The following is a 22,738-nucleotide window of genomic DNA, read 5'->3' as shown; positions in this document are numbered from 1 at the left end:
GGTGGTAAGGACAAGCCAGGGAACTATAGACCGGTGAGCCTGATGTCGGTGGTGGGCAAGTTGTTGGAGAGAATCCTGAGGGGTAAGATTTACATGTATTTGGAAAGGCAAGGACTGATTAGAGATCATCAACATGGCTTTGTGTATGGGAAATTATGTCTCACAAACTTGATTGAGTTTTTTGAAGAAGTAACAAAGAAGATTGATGAAGGCAAAGCAGTAGATGTGATCTATATGGACTTCAGTCAGGCTTTCGACAAGGTTCCGCATGGGAGACCAGTAAGCAAGTTTAGATCTCTTAGAATACAGGGAGAACTAGCCATTTGGATACAGAATTGGCTCAAAGTTAGAAGACAGATGGTGGTGGTGGAGGGTTGCTTTTCAGACTGGAGGCCTATGACCAGTGGAATGCCACAAGGATCGGTGCTGGGTCCTCTACTTTTCATCATTTTTATGAATGATTTGGATGGGAATGTAGGAAGTATAGTTAGTTTGCAGATGACACCAAAACTGGCAATGTAGTGGACAGATGGGCCAATGGGCTGAGGAGTGGTAGATGGAGTTTAATTTAGATAGATGTGAGGTGCTGCATTTTGGGAAAGCAAATCAGGGCAGGGCTTATGCACTTCATGGTTAAGTCCTGGGGAGCGTTGCTGAACAAAGAGACTTGGAATGCGGGTTCATGTTCCTTGAAAGTAGAGTCGCATGTAGTGAAGAAGGCATTTGGCATGCTTTCCTTTATTGGTCAGAGTATTGAGTACAGGAGAAAGTGAGGACTGCAGATGCTGGAGATCAGAGCTGAAAAATGTGTTGCTGGAAAAGTGCAGCAGGTCCTGACCTATTGAGTACAGGAGTTGGGAGATCATGTTGTGGCTGTACAGGATTTTGGAATATTGCGTGCAATCCTATCGGAAGGATGTTGTGAAACTTGAAAGGGTTTGAAAAGATTTATAAGGATTTTGCCAGGTTTGTAGGATTTGAGCTATGAGGAGGGGATGAATAGGCTGGGGCTGCTTTCCCTGGAGCCTCGGAGGCTGAGGTGTGACCTTATGGAGGTTTACAAAATTATGAGGGGCATAGATAGGATAAAGAGACAATGTCGTTTCCCTGGGGTGGGGGAGTCCAGAATAGAGGGAATAGATTTAGCGTGAGCTGGGAAAGATATAAAAGGGACCTAAGGGACAACTCTTTCACGCAGAGGGTGGTGAGTGCATGGACTGAGCTGCCAGAGGAAGTGGTGGAGGCTGGTACAATTGCAGTATTTAAAAGGCATCTGGTCAGATATATGAGTAGGTTTAGATGGATATGGGCTGAGAGCTAGCAAATGGATCTAGATTAGGTTTGGATATCTGGTCGGCAAGAGTTGGACCGAAGGATCTGTTTTTGTGCTGTACATCTGTATGACGCTATGACTCTATGTCGCTCATGACTTGATAAACCTCTATAAACTTCATACACTCCAAGGGAAAAAGCTTATCCAGCCTTTCCTTTATAACTCAAACCTTCCAGTCTCAGTAACATTCTTGTGAACATTTTTGCATCCTTTCAAATTTAATAGCATCCTTCCTGTAGTAGGGCAACCAGAATTGTGCGCATTACTCCAAATGTGGCCCTACCAATGTCTTGTACTGCTGTAAAGTGACATCCCAACTTGCATTCAGTGCTCTGACCAATGCCAAACACCTTCCTCAGCACCCTGTCTACCTGTTGCTCTATTTTGAAGGAACTGTGTACCTGAATCCATAGGTCTCTCTGTTTGACAATGTTCCCAGGGTTATACCATTAAAATGATTGGAACATTTTTCTATCCATCTCATAAAGTGGCCGATGTGGACAGGTGATGAGAGACATCTGATAGATTTTCTGAAATTCTGAAACAACTTGTTTACTCACAAAAAAATTTGGTAGGCCATTTAGCCCTTTGCATCTACCCAACGTCAATCTAATTGTGGCTGCACCTCCCAGATGTAGAGGGGATAACATCAGGGGCAACGGACATAGTAGATGACATGTGTTGAGGTGCAGGAATACCTCTGCGAGATGTGGAACGATCTGCTCTGACCTATCAGGGCAATAGAACAGAATGCAGAATATTGTGTTACAGTTGCAGCGAAAATGCCAAGAAAGATCAACTCAAATGTATGGGCGATCCATTCATACGTCTGATAGCAGCGGGGAAGAAGCTGTTCTTAAACCTGTTGGCATGTTTTCAAACTTTTGCATCTTCTATCCGATGAAAGAGAGTGGAAGAGTGGAAAAATAGGATGGGGAGGTCTGTGATCATGTTGGCTGCTTTTCAGTGGCAGCAGGAAGTGTAGACAGAGTCAATGGACTGATTCTCATCTTGGAGTGGGCCGCATTCATATGATAGATGAGGAGAGGTTGCTTCCCCTTGTGGGATGGTCTCAGAGCAAAGGGAAATAATAGGTTGTCTGTTGAAGACAGTGATGAGGAGAAATTTCTTCTCTCTGAGGGCAGTGAATCTGAGGAATTCTTTACTGCAGAAGGCTATCAATGCTGGGTCATTAAGATTGTTCAAGGCTAAGACAGATTTTTTTATCAGGAAGGGAATCAAGGGAAATGTTGGGAAAGTTAACTTGATGGGCTGAATGGCCTACTTCTGCTTTTATATCTTACAATATAATAATTGCTAATATCTGAAGAAGTCACTGGACCCAGAATGTTAACTCTGCTTTCTCTCTTGATGCTGCCAGACGCGTTGACTTTCTCCAGACATTTCTGCTTTTATTTCAGATTTTCAGTAGCTGCAGTTCTTTGTTCTTTGTCTGCTACGACTTAATGTCGATGATGGAGGGAGTGGATACTTGTGGATGTGGTGCCAATCAAGGAGCTGCTTTGTTCTTGATGGTGACAAGCTTCTTGAATGTTGTTAGAACTGCAACCATCCAGGCAAGTGGGAACTATGCCATCACACTCCTGGTGGGCAGTGAACTGTCTCTGGGGAGACAGGAGATTATATAGAGCCACATACAGTCACACTGCAAGGAAACAGATCCTTCGGTCCAATCAGTCCATGCCAAACATAATCCCAAACTAAACTCGTCCCATCTGCCTGCACTTGTTATATCCCTCCAAAATGTTCCTCTACATGTAGTTACCTAAATGTATTTTAAACATTGTAATGATACCCACTTCCAATCACCACTTCCTCAGGAAGTTCATTCCACATGCAAACCACTCTCTGTGTAAAACAAATGCCCTTCATGTCATTTTAAAATCTCTTTCCTCTCACTTTAAAATTGTCCCCAGTCCTTAAATCCCTTATCCTAGGGAAAAGACAACTACCATTAATTCTATCAATACCTCTTACTCACTGTAAGATTTACAGCCTCTGACCTGCTCTTGTAGCTACTGTGTTTATGTGGTGAGTCCCGATCGGTTTCTGGTAACCCCCAGGATATTGATCATGAGGGATTCAGTGATGGTAACACCATTGAATGTCAAGAAGTGGTGGTTAGATTGCCTCTTTTTGTAGATAAAAAAAATGACTGCAGATGCTGAAAACCAGATTCTGGATTAGTGGTGCTGGAAGAGCACAGCAGTTCAGGCAGCATCCGAGGAGCAGCAAAATCGACGTTTCAGGCAAAAGCCCTTCATCAGGAATAAAGGCAGTGAGCCTGAAGTGTGGAGAGATAAGCTAAATGAGGGTGGGGGTGGGGAGAGAGTAGCATAGAGTACAATGGGTGAGTGGGGGAGGGGATGAAGGGAGGAGAGGGTGGAGTGGATAGGTGGAAAAGGAGATAAGCAGGTAGGACAAGTCTGGACAAGTCAAGGGGACAGTGCTGAGCTGGAAGTTTGAAACTAGGGTGAGGTGGGGGAAGGGGAAATGAGGAAACTGTTGAAGTCCACATTGATGCCCTGGGGTTGAAGTGTTCCGAGGCGGAAGATGAAGCGTTCTTCCTCCAGGCGTCTGGTGGTGAGGGAGCGGCGGTGAAGGAGGTCCAGGGCCTCCATGTCCTCGGCAGAGTGGGAGGGGGAGTTGAAATGTTGGGCCATAGGGCAGTGTGGTTGATTGGTGCGGGTGTCCCGGAGATGTTCCCTAAAGCACTCTGCTAGGAGGTGCCCAGTCTCCCCAATGTAGAGGAGACCGCTCGGGAGCAACGGATACAATAAATGATATTAGTGGATGTGCAAGTAAAACTTTGATGGATGCGGAAGGCTCCTTTAGGGCCTTGGATAGAGTTGAGGGAGGAGGTGTGGGCGCAGGTTTTACAGTTCCTGCGGTGGCAGGGGAAAGTGCAAGAATGGGAGGGTGGGTTGTAGGGGGGCGTGGACCTGAGCAGGTAGTCACGGAGGGAACGGTCTTTGCTGAAGGCAGAAAGAGGTGGGGAGGGAAATATATCCCTGGTAGTGGGGTCTGTTTGGAGGTGGTGGAAATGTCGGCAGATGATTTGGTTTATGCGAAGGTTGGTAGGGTGGAAGATGAGCACCAGGGGCGTTCTGTCCTTGTAACGGTTGGAGGGGTGGGTTCTGAGGGCGGAGGTGCGGGATGTGGACGAGATGCGTTGGAGGGCATCTTTAACCACGTGGGAAGGGAAATTGTGGTCTCTAAAGAAGGAGGCCATCTGGTGTGTTCTGTGGTGGAACTGGTCCTCCTGGGAGCAGATACGGTGGAGGCAGAGGAATTGGGAATACGGGATGGCATTTTTGCAAGAGGTAGGATGGGAAGAGGTGTAATCTAGGTAGCTATGGGAGTCGGTGGGTTTGTAAAAAATGTCAGTGTCAAGTCGGTCATCATTAATGGAGATGGAGAGGTCCAGGAAGGGGAGCGAGGTGTCAGAGATGGTCCAGGTAAATTTAAGGCCAGGGTGGAATGTGTTGGTGAAGTTGATGAATTGCTCAACCTCCTCGCGGGAGCACGAGGTGGCGCCAATGCAGTCATCAATGTAGCGGAGGAAGAGGTGGGGAGTGGTGCCGGTGTAATTACGGAAGATCAACTGTTCTTCGTAGCCAACAAAGAGACAGGCATAGCTGGGGCCCATATGTGTGCCCATGGCTATGCCTTTGGTCTGGAGGAAGTGGGAGAATTCAAAGGAGAAATTGTTAAGGGTGAGGACCAGTTCGGCCAAACGAATGAGAGTTTGGTGGAAGGATACTGCTGGGGACGTCTGGAGAGGAAAAAATGGAGGGCTTGGAGACCCTGGTCATGGCGGATGGAGGTGTAGAGGAATTGGATATCCATGGTGAAGATGAAGCATTGGGGGCCGGGGAAACGGAAGTCTTGGAGGAGGTGGAGGGCGTGGGTGGTGTCTCGAACGTATGTGGGGAGTTCCTGGACTAGGGGGGATAGGACAGTGTTGAGATAGGTAGAGACGAGTTCAGTGGGGCAGGAGCATACTGAGACAATGGGTCGGCCAGGCTGGTCAGGCTTGTGGATCTTGGGAAGGAGGTAGAACCGGGCAGTGTGGGGTTCCCAGACTATGAGGTTGGAAGCTGTGGATGGGAGATCTCTTGAGGTTATGAGGTTCTGTAAGGTCTTGGAGATGATGGTTTGGTGATTCAGGGTGGGGTCATGGTCGAGGGGGCAGTAGGAAGAGGTGTCCTTGAGTTGGCGTTTGGCTTCAACAGTGTAGAGGTCAGTGCGCCAGATTACCACTGCACCCCCTTTATCCGCTGGCTTGATGGTGAGGTTGGGATTGGAGCAGAGGGATTGGAGGGCTGCGCGTTGTGAGGGTGAGAGGTTGGAGTGGGGGAGGGAGGTAGACAGATTGAGGCGGTTAATGTCCCGGCGGCAGTTGGAAATGAAGAGGTCGAGGGCAGGTAATAGGGCAGCGTGGGGTGTCCAGGTGGATGCAGTGTGTTGGAGGTGGGCGAAGGAGTCCTCGGAAGGTGGGCGGGAATCCTGATTGTGAAAGTAAGCTCGGAGGCGGAGGCGACGGAAGAATTGTTCGATGTCACGGCGTGTATTAAATTCATTGATGCGTGGACGGAGGGGGATGAAGGTGAGTCCTTTGCTGAGGACTGATCGTTCGTCCTCAGTGAGGGGGAGGTCTGGGAGGATGGTGAAAACTCGGCAGGGCCGGGAGCTGGGATCTGGTGTGGGTGTAGAGCTGGGAGTGGGGGCGGAATCTGTAACTGGAGTGGGTGTGATTGTGTGGGGAATGAGGGTGGAGTCATGAGCAGGGGAAGTGTTCCCCTCGGGGTTCTGGGGGGTGACAGTGACAGTTGGGATAGTGACAGTGGGGTCTGTGGGGGGCATGTCAGCAGAATGCAGGTGAGTGGCACTGGTGGGGGCGGAAGTGGTGGTGACCACAGCAGTAGGGGTGTCGGAAGTCACTGAGCATGTGGCATCAGCGATGATGTGAGGGGCAGAAGTGATGTCACATGTGATGCTTAAGGAATTGTGAGGGGTGGAAGTGGTTGTGGGAGTGGCCATGATGGGAGCAGAAGTGACATCATCAATCAGCGAGGGGGTGGCAGCTGCATCAGCCGCATGGCTAATGGTGTCTGAGTAGATTCCGAGGCCAGGGGAATCTTCTGGAATGTTTGAGGAGCGCTGGTTATGGAGGTGGGTAGATAAAAGTTTGTTGTATTTACAGATTTTGATGTTTGAGATGGAATTGAAATACTGTTTGCTCCCCTAGCTTATCTCTCCATGCTTCAGACTCACTGCCTTTATTCCTGATGAAGGGCTTTTGCCCGAAACGTCGATTTCGCTGCTCCTTGGATGCTGCCTGATCTTTTTGGAGATGGTCAATACCTGGCATTTCTAAGGCCTGAATGTTACTTGCCACTTGTCAGTCCAAGCCTGGATATCATCTGATTGCATTTCACCATTGATTGTTTCAGTATCTGAGTTAAAAATAACACAATACCAGGTTATAGTCCAACAGGTTTAATTGGAAGCACTACCTTTCAAAGCGCTGCTCCTTCATCAGGTGGTTGTGGAGTACACGAATTGTAAGACACAGAATTGATAGCAAAGGTTTAGTGTGATGTAACTGAAATTATACATTGAAAAATATCTTCATTGTTGTTAAGTGTGAGAAACTAAGCTCACTCACTTTAATAATTTCAGTCTGAGACAAGATCTGAATCAGTAGTGTCATTTATTTCACTCTTGCAAGAGGGTGTGGTGTCCACTGTCCACAAGGCAGGGACACACACACACACTGAATTCAACTAGTACACAACATTTATGTAATTTGGTTCCTATTCTTTCATCCCATTGCTTTCATCCCATTGTTTACATCTCCCTCCTCTCTAAGACCGGCGCCCATTACTCTTGTTTACCTCTTGCCTTATCCTGCCTTGTCTGTGACAAACTGCTTATTTCTGGCCTCACAAGCCGTTTGACCACATCCTGCTGCGGTCCATTGTTAGGTACATCCTCCCTTACTTGTTATGACCTTATGACCTCATGACTTCTTGATTGTGGTTTGTTCTTGTTTTTGCAGAAGCGGGAAACAGATGCTTATAACTACTGTTTGTACAGGCATACCTAGCTTAACCCCCTCCCCCCACCCCCGCCACCCCCCCCCCACATTTGTAATATTTGTAATAACATCTACCATTGTTTGCAGGCACATTTCATTCTTGTATGCACATTTTCGCTAATACAAAAACAATTACGTATTTCCTTCACATAGTTTTCATTCTTGTTGACTCAGCTCTTGGCTGAAACAATTACACACTGGTGTAAGTTCATTTACCTTGCATAAGTAATTATGATTGCAGAAGTAACACTACTTTACCTATATCCCATATTAAGTCTCTCATCTGTTAGAATGACCATGTTAGTTTCACTTCTTTCATATGTAAATCGCAAACCCTATTTAAAAAGTTACATTCTCAAGTGAACTTCTAAACTTTTAAAAAACATTTTGTGATTTACATATGAAAGAAGTGAAACTAACATGGTCACTTAACAGATGAGAGACTTCACAAACAATCAAGGTATTTAGCATGTAAAAGCCAAGCGTAGGGAGGCCATGCATCAGTTATACAGGGCAGCAAGGTAAAAACAATGACTGCAGATGCTGAAAACCAAATACTGGATTAGTGGTGCTGGAAGAGCACAGCAGTTCAGGCAGCATCCAACGAGCAGCGAAATCGACCTGATGAAGGGCTTTTGCCCGAAACGTCGATTTCGCTGCTCGTTGGATGCTGCCTGAACTGCTGTGCTCTTCCAGCACCACTAATCCAGTATACAGGGCAGCAGTGTGACTGCATCTGGAGTACTGGCTACAATACTGTGCCCCGAACGTATGGAAATATGTTACTGCCACTGGAGGCAGTTCGGAGAAGGTTTACTGGACTAATGCCTAGAATAAGTGGATGGCCTTTTGAGGAAGGGTTTGGGTCTGTATCCTTCAGAGTTTGGAAGAGTCAGAGACATCTGAATTGAAACAAATAAGATCCTGAGGATATGTGACTGGGTGGATATGGAAATGATGTTTCCACTTGTAAAGGAATCTAGAATTAGGGGTGATAATATAAAAAGTGATGATGCACACATTTAAAGCAGAGGTGAGGAAACAGGTTTTTTTTCTTGGATGCCTGTGAGTCTTTGGAACTCCATCCTCAAAAGGAAGCTAATGCAGATCCTTTAAATATTTTAAGGCAGAAGTAGATAGATTCTTGATGATCACAGCGATTAGAGATGATTGGGAATATGCAGATGCGAGATTGAGGTTTAAATCAGATCAGCCATAATAGAGTCATAGAGTGTTCAGCACAGAACAGACATCGATGTGTGAAATACTATCCAAAACAACCACTGTGCAAATGTCAACCCTTTAAAATTCTTCTGAAATATGATCCATCCACACACAAAGACTAGTTTCCAAAAAAAATGGTTTAATCACATTTAATTAAATGTTATTGGTGGAACAAAATTTACCACACCCAAACCTGGAGGAATTTGGAGCTGACAATCACTTCTGAATGACATTTTTCCACAATCCCCGTCCTGCCCAGTTGTTTTGTACATTTGACACAACAGCTCACAATGGCATAAACACCCTGATTCGCTAATTCAGTTCAATCAGCCTGACTTTCAGAGCAAATGATTTTGCCCTTCTACAAAATTCCTGGCAGCTTTATTGATTACAAAAAGACATCTAAAACCACAGAGCACATAAAAAGCCAGGTTGGAAAATGTCGTCCTTGAATGTATATTTTCTGATGAGGCTGTGAACTATCACTATCACTATGAAGCCTCTGCAAAGGATTCATTAGCTTTTGCAAATGTCTAAACAGTAAAAAAATGATAACAGTGGACCAATATCCTAGGCTCTGTGTTTCATGTGACGGTCTCTAATATGCAGCCCCCCTCAGAGACCATTGCAGCAGAAGTAGGCCATTGAGATCATTGGGTCTGCTCCATCATTGAATAAGATCCAAGGCTGATTTGATAATTATCTGAGGAAGGTCATTCTGGTGATGGAGGGAGTGCAATGTAGGTTTCCTAGACTGTGATCCCTGGGATCCTGAAGAAGGGTTACATCTGAAACGTCGACTTCTCCACTCCTGATGGTTCCTAGGATGGCAGAGCTGACTTTTGATGACAGAGTGGATTGGTTAAGATTATATTCACTGGAGTTTAAATGAATGAGGGGGACATCTCAGAGATGGCTCGGTGGCTCTGTGGTTAGCACTGCTGGCTCATAGCACCAGGATCCCAGGTTCAATTCCTGCCTTGGGCAACTGTCTGTGTGGAGTTTATACATTCTCCCTGTGTCTGCGTGGGTTTCCTCCCACAGTCCAAAGATGTGCAGGTTAGGTGAATTGGCCATACTAAATTGCTCATAGTGTTAGGTGTATTAGTCAGAGGGAAATGGGTCTGGGTGGGTTACTCTTCGGAGGGTCGGTGTGGATTGGTTGGGCTGAAGGGCCTGTTTCCACGCTGTAGGGAATCTAATCTAATCTCAGAGAAACCTATCAAATTTTAACTAGATGAAACAGGATAAACACAGGGAGCATGTTCCAATGACCAGGAGAGTCAAGAATAATGAAATGGGGTAGGACTGAGATGCAGAGAAATATCTTCACCAGGAGAGTGGGGAGCCTGGAGAATTGTCTACCACAGAGAGTGGCTGAGGTCAAAACACTGAGTCTCACTCTGATCCCATACTGCCCCACATCATACACTTTCCCCTCAGAACCTTGCATTCTGTTACCTTTGTGTTACGCTATTTCTGAATCCAGAAGCTGCAGTCCATTTTGTTGGAAGTAGTGCCACTCGGAGTCATTTTTAAAAAAATTCATTTACAGAATGTGGGCATTACTAGCTAGGGCAGCGTTCATTGCCCATCTTTAATATTATTTTTATGGGTCCGGAGTCATGTGTAGCCGGACCAGGTAAGGATGGCAGTTTCCTTCCCTAAAGGATATGACTGAACCAGATGGGCTTTTAATCCTGACAATCAATTCATGGTCACTATTCAACTTTTAATTCCTGATTTGTTTTATTGAATTCAATTTCTACCACCTGCCATGGAGGGAATCAAACCTGGGTCCCCAGAACATGACTTGGGTCTCCCGATGACTAATCTAGAGATAATATCACCAGGTTGTCACCTCCCTACAGGCAATAAAACTGCTCAAGGGAACAAAACAATCCCAGAAGCAAAGAGTCATTCAATGCCTGTCTCCCACCAATAAACTAGCTGCATTTACAGAGTCATAGAGTTGTACATCACAGAAGCAGATTCTTCAGTCAATGCCAACCAGATATCCAAAACCAATCCAGTCCCATTTGCTTGTATTCTGTCCATATCCTTCTAAACCTTTCCTTTTCATGTACCCATCCAGATGCCTTTTAAATGTTATAATTGTATCTGCTGTCACCACCTCTCTGGCAGCTCATTCCTTCCTCTGTATGAAAATGGTGCTCCTCGGGACCCTTTTAAATCTTTCCCCTCTCATCTTAAACCTATAGTCTCCAGTTTTGGATTGCCCTACCCTGGGAAAGAGACCTTGGCTATTCACCCAATCCATGCCCCGAATGATTTTATAAACATCTACAGGTTTTCAACTCAACTCCAGTGATGTCTGACACATGAACACGTGCACTAGCTGTGTTTGTACTGGGGTTAGCAACTACCCTGGGGATGACTTTCCAACACTGAATTCCAAAGATGGGGAGATTGAAAACCAACCAGAAAAACAGACAGACAATATTCCAGGCAAACAATCCTAAGAAGTTGACAATCACAAGACTCCATTCTAAGATGATGACACTGCTGCTGTGCGAAAGGAAACCATGCAAAACACTCCGCACGCAGCCCGGCCGATAGGGCTGCGGCTCAGACTTCGCTCATCACGGACTGAGTGGCAATCAGGACATCCGGCGTGGATGGGAAGAAGCTGGAAGTCCGGTCACGTACCTTCTGAGAATGCAGCTGAGCAATTCTGAAAAAAGAGAGGGAGGAGTTCCATTATAAAAAAAGACTGAGGTTCACAGCATTTCGCCTTTTGTCCATGGGATAGAAGCATCTCTGGTAGACCAGCATTTATTGCCCATCCCTAATCACCCAAAGGTCAGCTAAGAGTCAACCACATTGCTATGGGTCTGGAGTCACATGTAGGCCAGACCAGGTAAGGATGACAGTTTCCTTTCTGAAGGAATCCAGATGGGTTTTTCACCAACAATTGACAATGGTTTCACATTCATCATTAGACCCTTAATTCTCGATTTTTAATGAATTCAAATCACTTCAATTCGAATTCCACCATCTGCCAAGGCAGGATTCAAACCCAGATTCTTGGAACATTGGTTGAGTTTCTGGATTAATAGTCTAGTGATAATACTACAAGGTCATCACTTCCCCATCAATTAGATCAGCTCTCCTGGTTTAATTGGAAACCAGAACAAAAGAGCAACAGGTGATCAGATCCACAGTGTTTCTAGTTGTGTGCCTATCTAATTGTCTCTTGGTCAACTTTTTCATTGGTCTCGGAATATAGAAAACAGAAGCAGGAGTAGGCCATTTGGCCTTTTGGGCCTGCTCCCCCACCCGATATGATTGTGGCTGATTGTCCAACTGTTCCTACTTTCTTCCCATACTCTTTGATCGCCTCAGGTCCAAGATGTCAATCCAATGGTCTAATGGTGTTATCACCAGCCTAGCAATCCAGAGGCCTAGCTAGTGCTCTTGGGACCCAGGTTGGAATCCGGCCATGGTAAATGGCGGAAATTGAATTAAATAAAAATCTAGAATTAAGAGTCTGACGAGGACCCTGAATCAATTGTTGGAAAAACTCACCCATCTGGTACACTAATGCCTTTTAGGGAATGGAAGCTACCCTTATCCTGGCCTGGCCTACATGTGACTCCAGACACACAACAATGTTGTTAACTCTTAATTGTCTGATGGGCAATAAATGCTGGCCTACCCAGGCCTAGCCACAGGCCATGAATGAATTTCTAAAAAAAACCTCCTTCTTCAAAACATTCAAAAGGAGTTCAATAACAGTCAAGATTTCGGCCTCGACCACTTTCTATGACAGAAATTTCTCCAGGCTCCCTATTCTTTGGGTGAAGACATTTCTCCTCATCCCAGTTCTAACCCACCTCCTTTTGACTGTGACACCCTAGTGCTGCCTTCAACCCCCAATCCCACCCCAGTCATTGGGAACATCCCTCCTGCATCTACCCTGCCTCATCCTGTTGAAATTTCATAAATATTTATGCGATAACCCCCTCACGCTTCTAAACATCAGTCCTGCCATCCCAGGAACCAGTCTGGTAAATCTTTGTTGCACTCCCTCCATCGCCAGAACATCCTAACTCAGATAAGGAGACCAAGAATGCACACAGTATTCCAGGGAATGGTCTCACTCTGTCCAATTGCAGTGAGACATCCCTGCTTGTGTACTCAAATCCTCTCACAATGAAGGCCAACATCCCATTGGCTTTCATCACCACCTGGTGCTCCTCAATGTTGACTTTCAGCAACTGATGTATGAGGGACACCCAGGTCTCATCATACATCCCCCACCCCCCGCCACCTTTTCCAACCAATTGCTGTTCGGATAATAATCACCTTCCTGTTTTTGCTCACCAAGTGTATAACTCAGGATCATTCAACATCATATTGCCATGCATTTACAAGTGAGTCATCTCATAAGATGATGAAACTGGATAGTGTAGCTAAAACAGTGATTGTGTGCCGAAGTTGTTAATATTTGACGGCAGTCAATCCAATTACTGTCTAATTGGCAATAAATAATATTTGATTACTGTCATGGGCTGGATCTCTTCTCCAGAAGATTTGAGAGTGAATTCCTGCCCATGTTTTCCTTTCACATCCTCAGAGTGAGATCGGGCAAAGTCGACTGTTCCCGTTGCCCGTCTTTGGTCTTTTGGGTCTTGCTTGACCTCTTACCTGAATGACACTTAACTTTTCGAGTGGACTCTCCACACACGGGAGCGCAAGCTTCACACAGACCGGTTCCTGCATGCCACGTGGATTCTCCCGGGACAATTTCAGGCTCTTAAAGTTATGCAGAACACAGCACACCTGCATGAGTTTATCAGAATAGTGTTAGAACTTACAGTTCTGAGACAAAAGGGACAGAATTCCACTGAGTGTGGTACAGATTGTTTGTTGTTGTATGTTCACAGACGTTAGAAGTTTGAAAATTGGTACCAGCAATTTCCAGTAACAGTAGGAACTATAAGTTCTGTTTCTTTTCTGCACCACAAGAGGGCCCTTGAGTCTACTTTTTCTCTTGAAAGGGCCCAATCATGCTATGACCCTATGACTCAAAGGGCATTATTGGGTTCTTCCAACAAAAGAAGAAAGAAAGAAAGCAGACTGAAGGGCCCTTTTGTTGTGCAGAAAACAAAACAACTTTCAGTACCTACTGTCATTAGAAAATTACTGGTATCAATTCTGAAACTTCTAATGTCTTTACACATCCAACAGCGAACAATCCTTATCACACTGATAAGGATTCTGTCCCTTTCCATTCTGCACCCTGCTGAAGAGGGCAACAACTTATTGCTGGACAGAAACTGGCAAGCCTTCTTGCCTGCTCTGTCCTTTAATCTGGATCATGCTTCGAACTCAATGCAATATTCTTGCTTTAACTCTCATACCCCGAAGTGACTTTAACATTTAAATCCTTATTGATCTCTTGACTGTGCTGAGTGACCTGGCTTTTTTGTATTTGAGATTTCCACAGGCTGACGAATCTCTTGAGTGAGGTGGTAAGAGGTAGTCTATTCAGTCCATCAAGTCCACCAGTCATTTAATGAGATCACAGTTGATCTGAGTGCCCTCAGCTCCACTTTCCTGATTTGTTTTCCCCCACAACCCGTAATTCCCTCCCTGATTAAAAAAAGTCTGGCTATCTCAGCCTTGAATATATTGAATGTTGATATAAAATTGGGGGTAGAATTCGAAAGGGAGTGCAGCAGCAGAGGGTATTTATGTGCAAAGATTATTGAAGGTGGCAGGATGAGTAAAGAGAGCAATGAATAAAGCAGACGGTGTCCTTGGCTTAATTAACTCAGTGGGGACCAATATCCTTGCAGACAGGTTTGCTAGAGCTGTTGGGGAAGCTTTAAACTGGATTGGCAGGGGGGTGGGAACCAGAGTGTCTGGTGAGAAGATGCAGCAATTGGTGTAATGGTAGATGAAGTGAGCAGAGAGATTGCGAGGAAAGGTGGACTAAAACGGCAAGAGGATGGGAGTCCAGGCAGAATGAAGCAATGCAGAGACCACAGCAAGTGTTAGAAATGAAAAAAGAAAAATTGGGTGACAGAATCATACGTAAAAGACAGGGAGATTGCTAGATTCTAAAGGGACAATGGGTATAAGGGCACTATATCTGATTGTCCATAGTATTCGAAACAAAGTCAATGAACTTGTTGCACAAATCAGTCCAATGGGGTATGATGTAGTTGCCATGACAGAAATGTGGTTGCAGGGTGGAGTTGACTGGGAATGAAATATCCAAAGATATCAGGTAATTAGGAAGGATGGGAAAGAAGGTAAGGGATGTGTGGTCACTTAGTTAAGGATGAGATTATGGCAATACACAGAAATGATGTAGGATCTAAGGAGCAAAATGTTGAATCCATTTTGGTGGGATCAGGAATAGTAAAGGGAAAAGGTCACTGGTGGGAGTGGTCTATAGGCCACACAGTAATAATGCTACAGTGGAACAGGCAATCAATCAAAAAATATATGATGCATGTAAGAATGGAACCACAGTCATCATGGGGGACTTTAACATGCATGTTGATTGGTCGAATCAAGTCAGTAGAGGCAGTCTTGAAGAGGAGTTCATATAACTCATCCATAATAACTTTCTTCATGTTACTGAACCTACAAGGGAACCTGCAATCTTAGACCTGGTCCTGTGTAATAAGACAGGTAAAATTAATGATCTCGTAGTTAAGGATCCTCTCGGAAAGAGTGATCACAGTATGATCGAGTTTTGGATACAAATGGAGGGTGAAACAGTTTCATCTAAATCCAGAGTATAATGCTTAAACAAGGGACACTATAAGGGGATGAGGAAGGAGTTGGTTAAATTAGACTGGGAACATAAATTAGATGGTGGAACAGTGGAGGACTTCCAAAGAGATTTTTCATAGTGCTCAAGGAAAGTATGTGCTGTTCAAAAACAAGGATAGCAAGGTTGGAAGAGCAAGCCTTGGATAACCAAGGAAATATCGGAAGGCATCCAATTAAAAGCTTAGGCTTATAAAGTAGCCAAGAGTAGTGGGTAACAGAAAGATTTGGAAAACTTTAAAAAGCAACAAAGAACCACAAAGCAAGTAATAAAGAAAGGAAAGATAGATTATGAAAGCAAAATAGCACAGAATATAGAAACAGGCAGGAAAGGTTTTTATAAATACATAAAACGGAAAAGGGTGGCTAAAGTGGCCGAAGGCCCCTCACAGGATGAGAAAAGGGAATTAATATTGGGTAATGCCAAAATGGCTGAGGCCTTGATTTTGTGTCAGTCTTCACAATGGAAGATGTTTCTGAAATGCCAAAGAATGATGTAAAGGATACAATTAGAGGTGAGGACCTCAATTCAATTGTTATCACTAAAGACGTAGTGTTGAGCAAACTTGAGGGCCTAAAGGTGGATAAGTCCCATGGTCCTGATGGCAGATGTTATAGTAGATGCATTAGTGGTAATGTAACAAAATTCACTGGATTCTGGGTAGGTTCCAGTGGACTGGAAGACGGTGAATGTCATGCCGCTGTTTAAAAATATGTGTTGGCAAAAGGCAGGTAACTATCGGCCAATTAGCTTAATGCCTGTAGTCAGGAAAATGCTGGAGGCTATCATTAAAGAAGAAATAGTGAGATATCTGGGTGGAAAGTAATCCATCAGGCAGACACAGCATGGATTCAGGAAGGGAAGGTCGTGTTTGACAAACTTACTGGAGTTTTTTGAGGATGTAAAAAGTGAGGTGGACAAAGGCGGATGTTGTATACTTGGATTTCTAGAAGGTGTTTGATCAACTGCCGCATAAAAGACTCATCCATAAGATAAGAATGAATGGAGTTGTGAGGAATGTAACAGAATGGATAGAGGACTGGTTAACTAATAGGAAGCAGGGAGTTGAGATAAATGGGTGTTTCTCTGGTTGGGGATCAGTGGTGAGTGGGTTGCTGCAGGGGTCATAACTGTTCATGATGTATATCAATGGTTTGGAAGAGGAGACCGAGTGTAATGTATCCAAGTTTGCAGATGACACTAAGTTGAGCAGAAAGGCAAACTGTGCAGAGGATGTGGAAGGTCTGCAGAGAGATTTAGATAGGTTAAGTGAGTGGGCAAGGGTCTGGCAGATGGAGCACAGTGTTGGCAAATGGGAGGTTATCCACTTTGGAAGTAAAAGGAGTAGGTCAGGTATTATTAAATGGTGAAAGATTGCAGCATGCTGTTATGCAGAGGGATTTAGGAGTGCTTATCCATGAATTGCTAAAAATTGATTTGCAGGTGCAACAGGAAGGCAAATGGAATATTAACTTCCATTGCTAGAGGGATTGAATTTAAGAGCAGGGAGGTTCTGCTGCAATTGTACAAGGTGTTGGTGAGGCCGCAGCTGGAGTATTGTGCGCAGTTCTGGTCTCCTTACTGGAGGAAGGATATACTGGCTTTGGAGGTGGTGAGGAGGAGGATCACCAGGTTGATTCCGGAGATGAGGGAGTTACTCTATGCGATGAGGTTGAGCCGCATGGGACGGGACTCGCTAGAATTTAGAAGAATGAGAAGGGATCTTATAGAAACATACACAATTATGAAAAGGATAGATAAGATAGAGGCAGGCAAGTTGTTTCTGCTGGTGGGTGAGACTAGGACTAGGGGACATTGCCTCAAGATTAAGGGGAGTAGATTTAGGACAGAGATGAGGAGGAACTACTTTTTCCAGAAAGTAATGAATCTATGGAATTCTCTTCCCAGGGAAGCAGTAGAAGCAGCTTCATTAAATATATTCAGGACACAGTTGGATGGATATTTGCATAGTAGGGGAATTAAGGATGATGGGGATAATGCATGTAGGAGGAGTTGAGATGATGGATCAATCAGCCATGATCTTAATGAATGGCGGAGTAAGCCTATTTCTGCTAATATTACTATGGAACTATGACACAGAGTACAAGCAGGAGGTGATGTCAAACTTGTACAAGACTCATAGAGTCATAGAGATGAACAGCACGGAACAAACCCTTCGGTCCAACTTGTCCATGCTGACCAGATATCCTAATCTAATCTAGTCCCATTTGCCAGCACTTGGCCCATATCCCTTTGGATGCTTATAACCATCCAGATGCCTTTTAAATGTTGTAATTGTACCAGCATCATCCAGTTCTTCTGGCAGTTCATTCCATACAAGCACCACCCTCTGCATAAAAAAGTTGTCCCTTAGGTCCCTTTTAAATTTTGCCCCTTCACCCTAGTCTAGTTCTCCCCTCCCCCAGGGAAAAGAACTTGTCTATTTATGATATCCATGCCCCTCATGGTTTTATAGACCTCTACAAGGTCACCCTCAGCCTGCAACTCCAGGAAAAACAGCCCTGGTTAGCACTGCTGCCTCATGGCGCCAGGAACCGGCGTTTAATCCCAGCCCTGGGGACAGTCTGTGCAGAGTTTGCACATTTTCCCCGTGTCTGTGTGGGTTTCATCCAGGTGCTCCAGTTTCTTCCCTCAATCCAAAGGTGTGCAGTTTAGGTGAACTGGCCATGCAAAATTGCCCACAGTTTTCAGGGATCTGGGGTAAATGGAGAATAATAGGGTAGGGGAATGGGTTTGAATGGGTTTGGATTACTCTTTGGAAGGTCAGTGTGGACTTGTTGAGCCAAAGGGCCTGTTCCCACACTTTAGGGGTTCTATTTTCAATCTTTTCTGCACCCTTTCAAGTTTGACAACATCCTTCCAATAGGAGGGACACCAGAATTGCACACAATATTCCAAAAGTAGCCTAACCAATGTCCTGTACAACCGCAACATGACCTCCCAACTCCTACACTCAAGGTTCTGCCCAATAAAGGAAAGAATACCAAATACTTTCTTCACTATCTTATCTACCTGCAGCTCCACTTTCAAGGAACTATGAACCTGCACCGTAGGCTCTCTTTGTTCAGCAACACTCCCCAGGACCTTTTAGATTAAGTGTATAAGTCCTGCTCTGATTTGCTTCTCCAAAATGCAGCACCTCACATTCATCTAAATTAACCTTCATCTGCCACTCCTCAGCCCATTGTCCCATCTGGTCAAGATCCTGTTGTACACTGAGATGACCTTCTTCACTGTCCAATGCATCTCCAATTTTGGTGTCATCTGCAAACTTACTAACTATATCTCCTAAGTTCACATCCAAATCATTCATATAAATGATGAAAAGCAATGGACCCAGCACCAGTCCTTGTGGCACTCCAATGGTCACAGGGCTCCAGTCTGAAAAACAACCCCCCACCACCACCTTCTACCTTCGAGCTAGTTCTGTATCCAAATGGCTAACTCTCCCTGTATTCCACGAGATCTAACCTTGCTAACCAGGCAACCATAAGAAATCTCGTCGAACACCTTACTAAAATCCATATAGATTGCGTCCACCCCGTTCTGCCGTCATCAATCCTATCTGTTACTTCTTCGAAAAACTCAATTAAGTTTGTGAGACATGATTTCCCATGTTGACTATCCCTCAACAGTCCTCGCCTTTCCAACAACTTGCCCACCACCTATGTTAGGATCACTGGTCTATAGTTCCCTGGCTTTTCCTTACCACCCTTCTTAAACAGTGGCACCATGTTTGCCAACCTCCAGTCTTCCGGCACCTCACCTGTGACTAATGATGATACAAATGTCTCAGTAAGAGGCCCAGCAATCACTTCCCTAGCTTCCCACAGAGTTCTAGGACACACCTGATCAGGTCCTGGGGATTTATCCACCTTTAAGCATTTTAAGACATCCAGCACTTCCTCCTCTGTAATATGGTCATTTTTCATCTATTTCCCCACATTTGAAATCTTCCATGTACTTCCCACAGTAAACACTGATGCAAAATACTTGTTTAGAATCTGCCCCATCTCCTGCAGTTCCACAAGTAGGCAGCCTTGCTGATCTTTGAGGGGCCCTGTTCTCTCCCTAGTTACCCTTTTGTCCTTAATGTATTTGTAAAAACCTTTTGGATTCTCCTTAATTCTATTTGCCAAAGCTATCTCATGTCCCCTTTTTGCCCTCCTGATTTCTCTCTTAAGTATACTCCTACTGCCTTTATACTCTTCTAAGGATTCACTCGATCTCTGCTGTCTATATCTGACATATGTTTCCTTATTTTTCTTAACCAAACCCTTAATTTCTCTAGTCATCCAGAATTCCCTATACCTACCAGCCTTTTCTTTCACCCTAACAGGAATATACTGTCTCTGGGCTCTCATTATCTCACTTTTGAAGGCTTCCCATTTTCCAGCCATCCCTTTACCTGCGAACATCTGCCCCTAATCAACCTTTGAAAGTTATTGCCTAATACCGTCAAAATTAGCCTTACTCCAATTTAGAACTTCAATTTTCGATCCGGGTCTATCCTTTTCCATCACTATTTTAAAACGAATGGAATTATGGTCGCTGGCCCCAAAGTGCTCCCCCACTGACACCTCAGTCACCTGCCCTGCCATATTCCCCAAGAGGAGATCAAGTTTTGCACCTTCTCTAATAGGCACATCCACATACTGAATCAGAAACTTTTCTTGGACATATTTAACAAATTGCTCTCCATCTAATCCCTTAACATTATTGCAGTCCGAGTCTATGTTTGTAAAGTTTAAATTCCCTCCAACCTATTATCCTTACAGATAATTGATATCTCCTTACAAATTAGTTTTGCAATTTCCTGCTGACTATTGGGGGCTCTATAATACAATCCCAATAAGGCGATCAGCCCTTTCTTAATTCTCAGTTCCACCCAAATAACTTCCCTGGATGTTTTTCCAGGAATATCCTCTCTCAGCACAACTGTAATGCTATCCCTTATCAAAAACACCACTCCCTCTCCTCTCTTGCCCCCTTTTCTATCCCTCTTATGGCATTTGTATCCTGGAATATTAAGCTCCCACTCCTGTCCATCCCTGAGCCATGTTTCTGTAATTGCTATGATATCCTTTTTTTTTTCGATTACATTACAGTGTGGAAACAGGCCCTTCGGCTCAACAAGTTCACACCGACCCGCCACCCACCTATACCCCTACATTTACCCCTTACCTAACACTACAGGCAATTTAGCATGGCCAATTCATCTGAGCTGCACATCTTTGGACTGTGGGAGGAAACCCACGCAGACACGGGGAGAATGTGTAAACTCCACCCAGACAGTCGCCAGAGGCGGAAATTGAACCCGGGTCTCAGGCGCTGTGAGGCAGCAGTGCTAACCACCGTGCCGCCTAGTCCCATGTTCCTAACCAAGCCCTAAGTTCAACTGCCTTCCCTGTTAGGCCCCTTGCATTAAAATAAATGCAGTTTAGTTTATCAGTCCTACCTTGTTCTCTGCTTTGTCCCTGCCTGCCCTGACTGTTTGATTTGTTCCTTTTCCTAACTGTACCAGTCTCAGATGATCTCTTTCTTCATGATCTCCCTGGGTCCCACCTCGACCCCAGTTCGACCTCAGCTGGAGTATTGTGTACAGTTATGAATGCCACATTACAGGAAAGATGTGAACACTTTGGAGAGAGTGCAGAAGCAATTTACAAGAATGGTTCAGGAATGAGAATTTCAGTTCTGACGACAGATTGAAGAAGCTGGGACAGTTTTCCTTGGAGAGAGGAAGGCCGAGAGGGAGATCTGACAGAAGCTTTCAAAATCAGGAGCAGGCTGAATAGATTTGATAAGGAGAAGTTGTTCCTGTTTTTAAAAGGAACAAGAATGAGAGGGGATACATTAACAATGATGTGCAAAAGAAGCAAGGATGATGTAAGAAAAATATTTTCACCCAGCGAGTGGTTTAGGGTGTGGAATGCACATCCTGGAAATATGGTTCAATTGAGGCATTAGAGAGGGACATCGGATGGGTATTGGGATAGAAGTGGTGTGCAAGGATCTGGGGAGATGGCAAGAGATTGGGTACTGGGGGAGGGAAGGAGGGGGCAGGCACAATGGGCTGTGCTGTGACAACTCTGTGATTCGTTGTGCAACTGGAATGGCTTAGAAGATGTTGTCTCTGGCTCACGAGGAATTTTCAGAGTCTGATCATGAGGAATTCGGTTGGTCAGATCTCAAACAAGACAAAATACAGAAAAGAGATTCACAACTTAGTGAAGACAACAATCTCTTCCTCAATGTCAGCAAATCAAAGGAGCTGATCATCAACTTCAGGAAGTGGAATGGAGGACACGCCCCTGTGAGTATCAATAGAGCTTCAGGTTCCTAGCAGTAAATATCATCAACAATCTGTCCTGGTACATTCGCCTCAATATTATGGTTAAGAAAGCACATCAATGCCTTTGCCTCCTCAGCATACTATGGAAATTCGGCATGTCCACAATGACTCTTACCAATTATTATAGATGCACCACAGGTAGCATCCTACCCAGATGCATCGCAGCTTTGTATGTCAACTGGTCTGCCCATGACCGCAAGAAGTTACAGAGAGTTGTGAATGCAGTCCCGACCATCACACAAACTAACCTTCATTCAATTGACTCCGTATACACTTCCCACTGCCTCAGGAAAGCAACCAATATAATCAAAGACCCTCTCAGCCCGGTATACGCTCTTTAGAACTTCTTCCATTGGGCAGAAGATATAAAAGTTTGAAAACACATACCAAGAGATGCAAGATCAGCTTTTTCCCTATTGTTATCAGACTTATGAACAGACCTCTCATATATTCGAGTTGATCTCTCACTGCACCTTTCCGATAGGTGTAATATGATATTCTGCAACCCGTTGTGTTACTTGATGTACTTATGTAAGGTATGATTTAGAGTCAGAGATGGAAACAGACCCTTTGGTCCAACCCGTCCATACTGACCAGATAGCCCAACCCAATCTAGTCCCACCTGCCAGCACCCGGCCCATATCCCTCCAAACCCTTCCTATTCATGCAAATGCTTCTTAAATGCAATTGTACCAGCCTCCACCACTTCCTCTGGCAGCTCATTCCATACACATACCACCCTCTATGTGAAAACGTTGCCCCATAGGTCTCTTTTATATCTTTCCCTTCTCACCCTAAACCTATGCCCTCTAGTTCTGGACTCCCCAACCCCAGGGAAAAGACTTTGCCTATTTACCCTATCCATGCCCC

General features: G+C 44.7%; 1 protein-coding gene across 6 annotated transcripts in view; it reads right to left on the bottom strand.

Annotated features, from left to right (window-relative positions):
* Positions 1-8,803: 8,803 nt before the first annotated feature.
* Positions 8,804-22,738, bottom strand: part of LOC140467264 (phospholipid phosphatase-related protein type 5-like) — a 140,541-nt gene continuing 126,606 nt past the window's right edge. For 5 of the 6 annotated variants that reach the window (XM_072563515.1, XM_072563519.1, XM_072563516.1 and 2 more), the window contains 2 exons: positions 13,369-13,487; positions 8,804-11,376 (listed from right to left, as the gene is read on the bottom strand). In XM_072563515.1, the coding sequence (XP_072419616.1) occupies positions 11,271-11,376; positions 13,369-13,487 (225 nt within the window). In that variant the 3' untranslated portion in view covers positions 8,804-11,270. Of the gene's footprint in view, positions 11,377-13,352; positions 13,488-22,738 lie in introns of all 6 variants that reach the window. The other variant, XM_072563517.1, reaches the window with a different exon arrangement.

Source organism: Chiloscyllium punctatum, chromosome 45 (genome assembly GCF_047496795.1).
Source record: "Chiloscyllium punctatum isolate Juve2018m chromosome 45, sChiPun1.3, whole genome shotgun sequence".
In the NCBI taxonomy this organism is placed as follows: domain Eukaryota; kingdom Metazoa; phylum Chordata; class Chondrichthyes; order Orectolobiformes; family Hemiscylliidae; genus Chiloscyllium; species Chiloscyllium punctatum.
The sequence above is the reverse complement of the archived record's forward strand: the minus strand, read 5'-3'. Positions and strand labels throughout refer to the sequence as shown.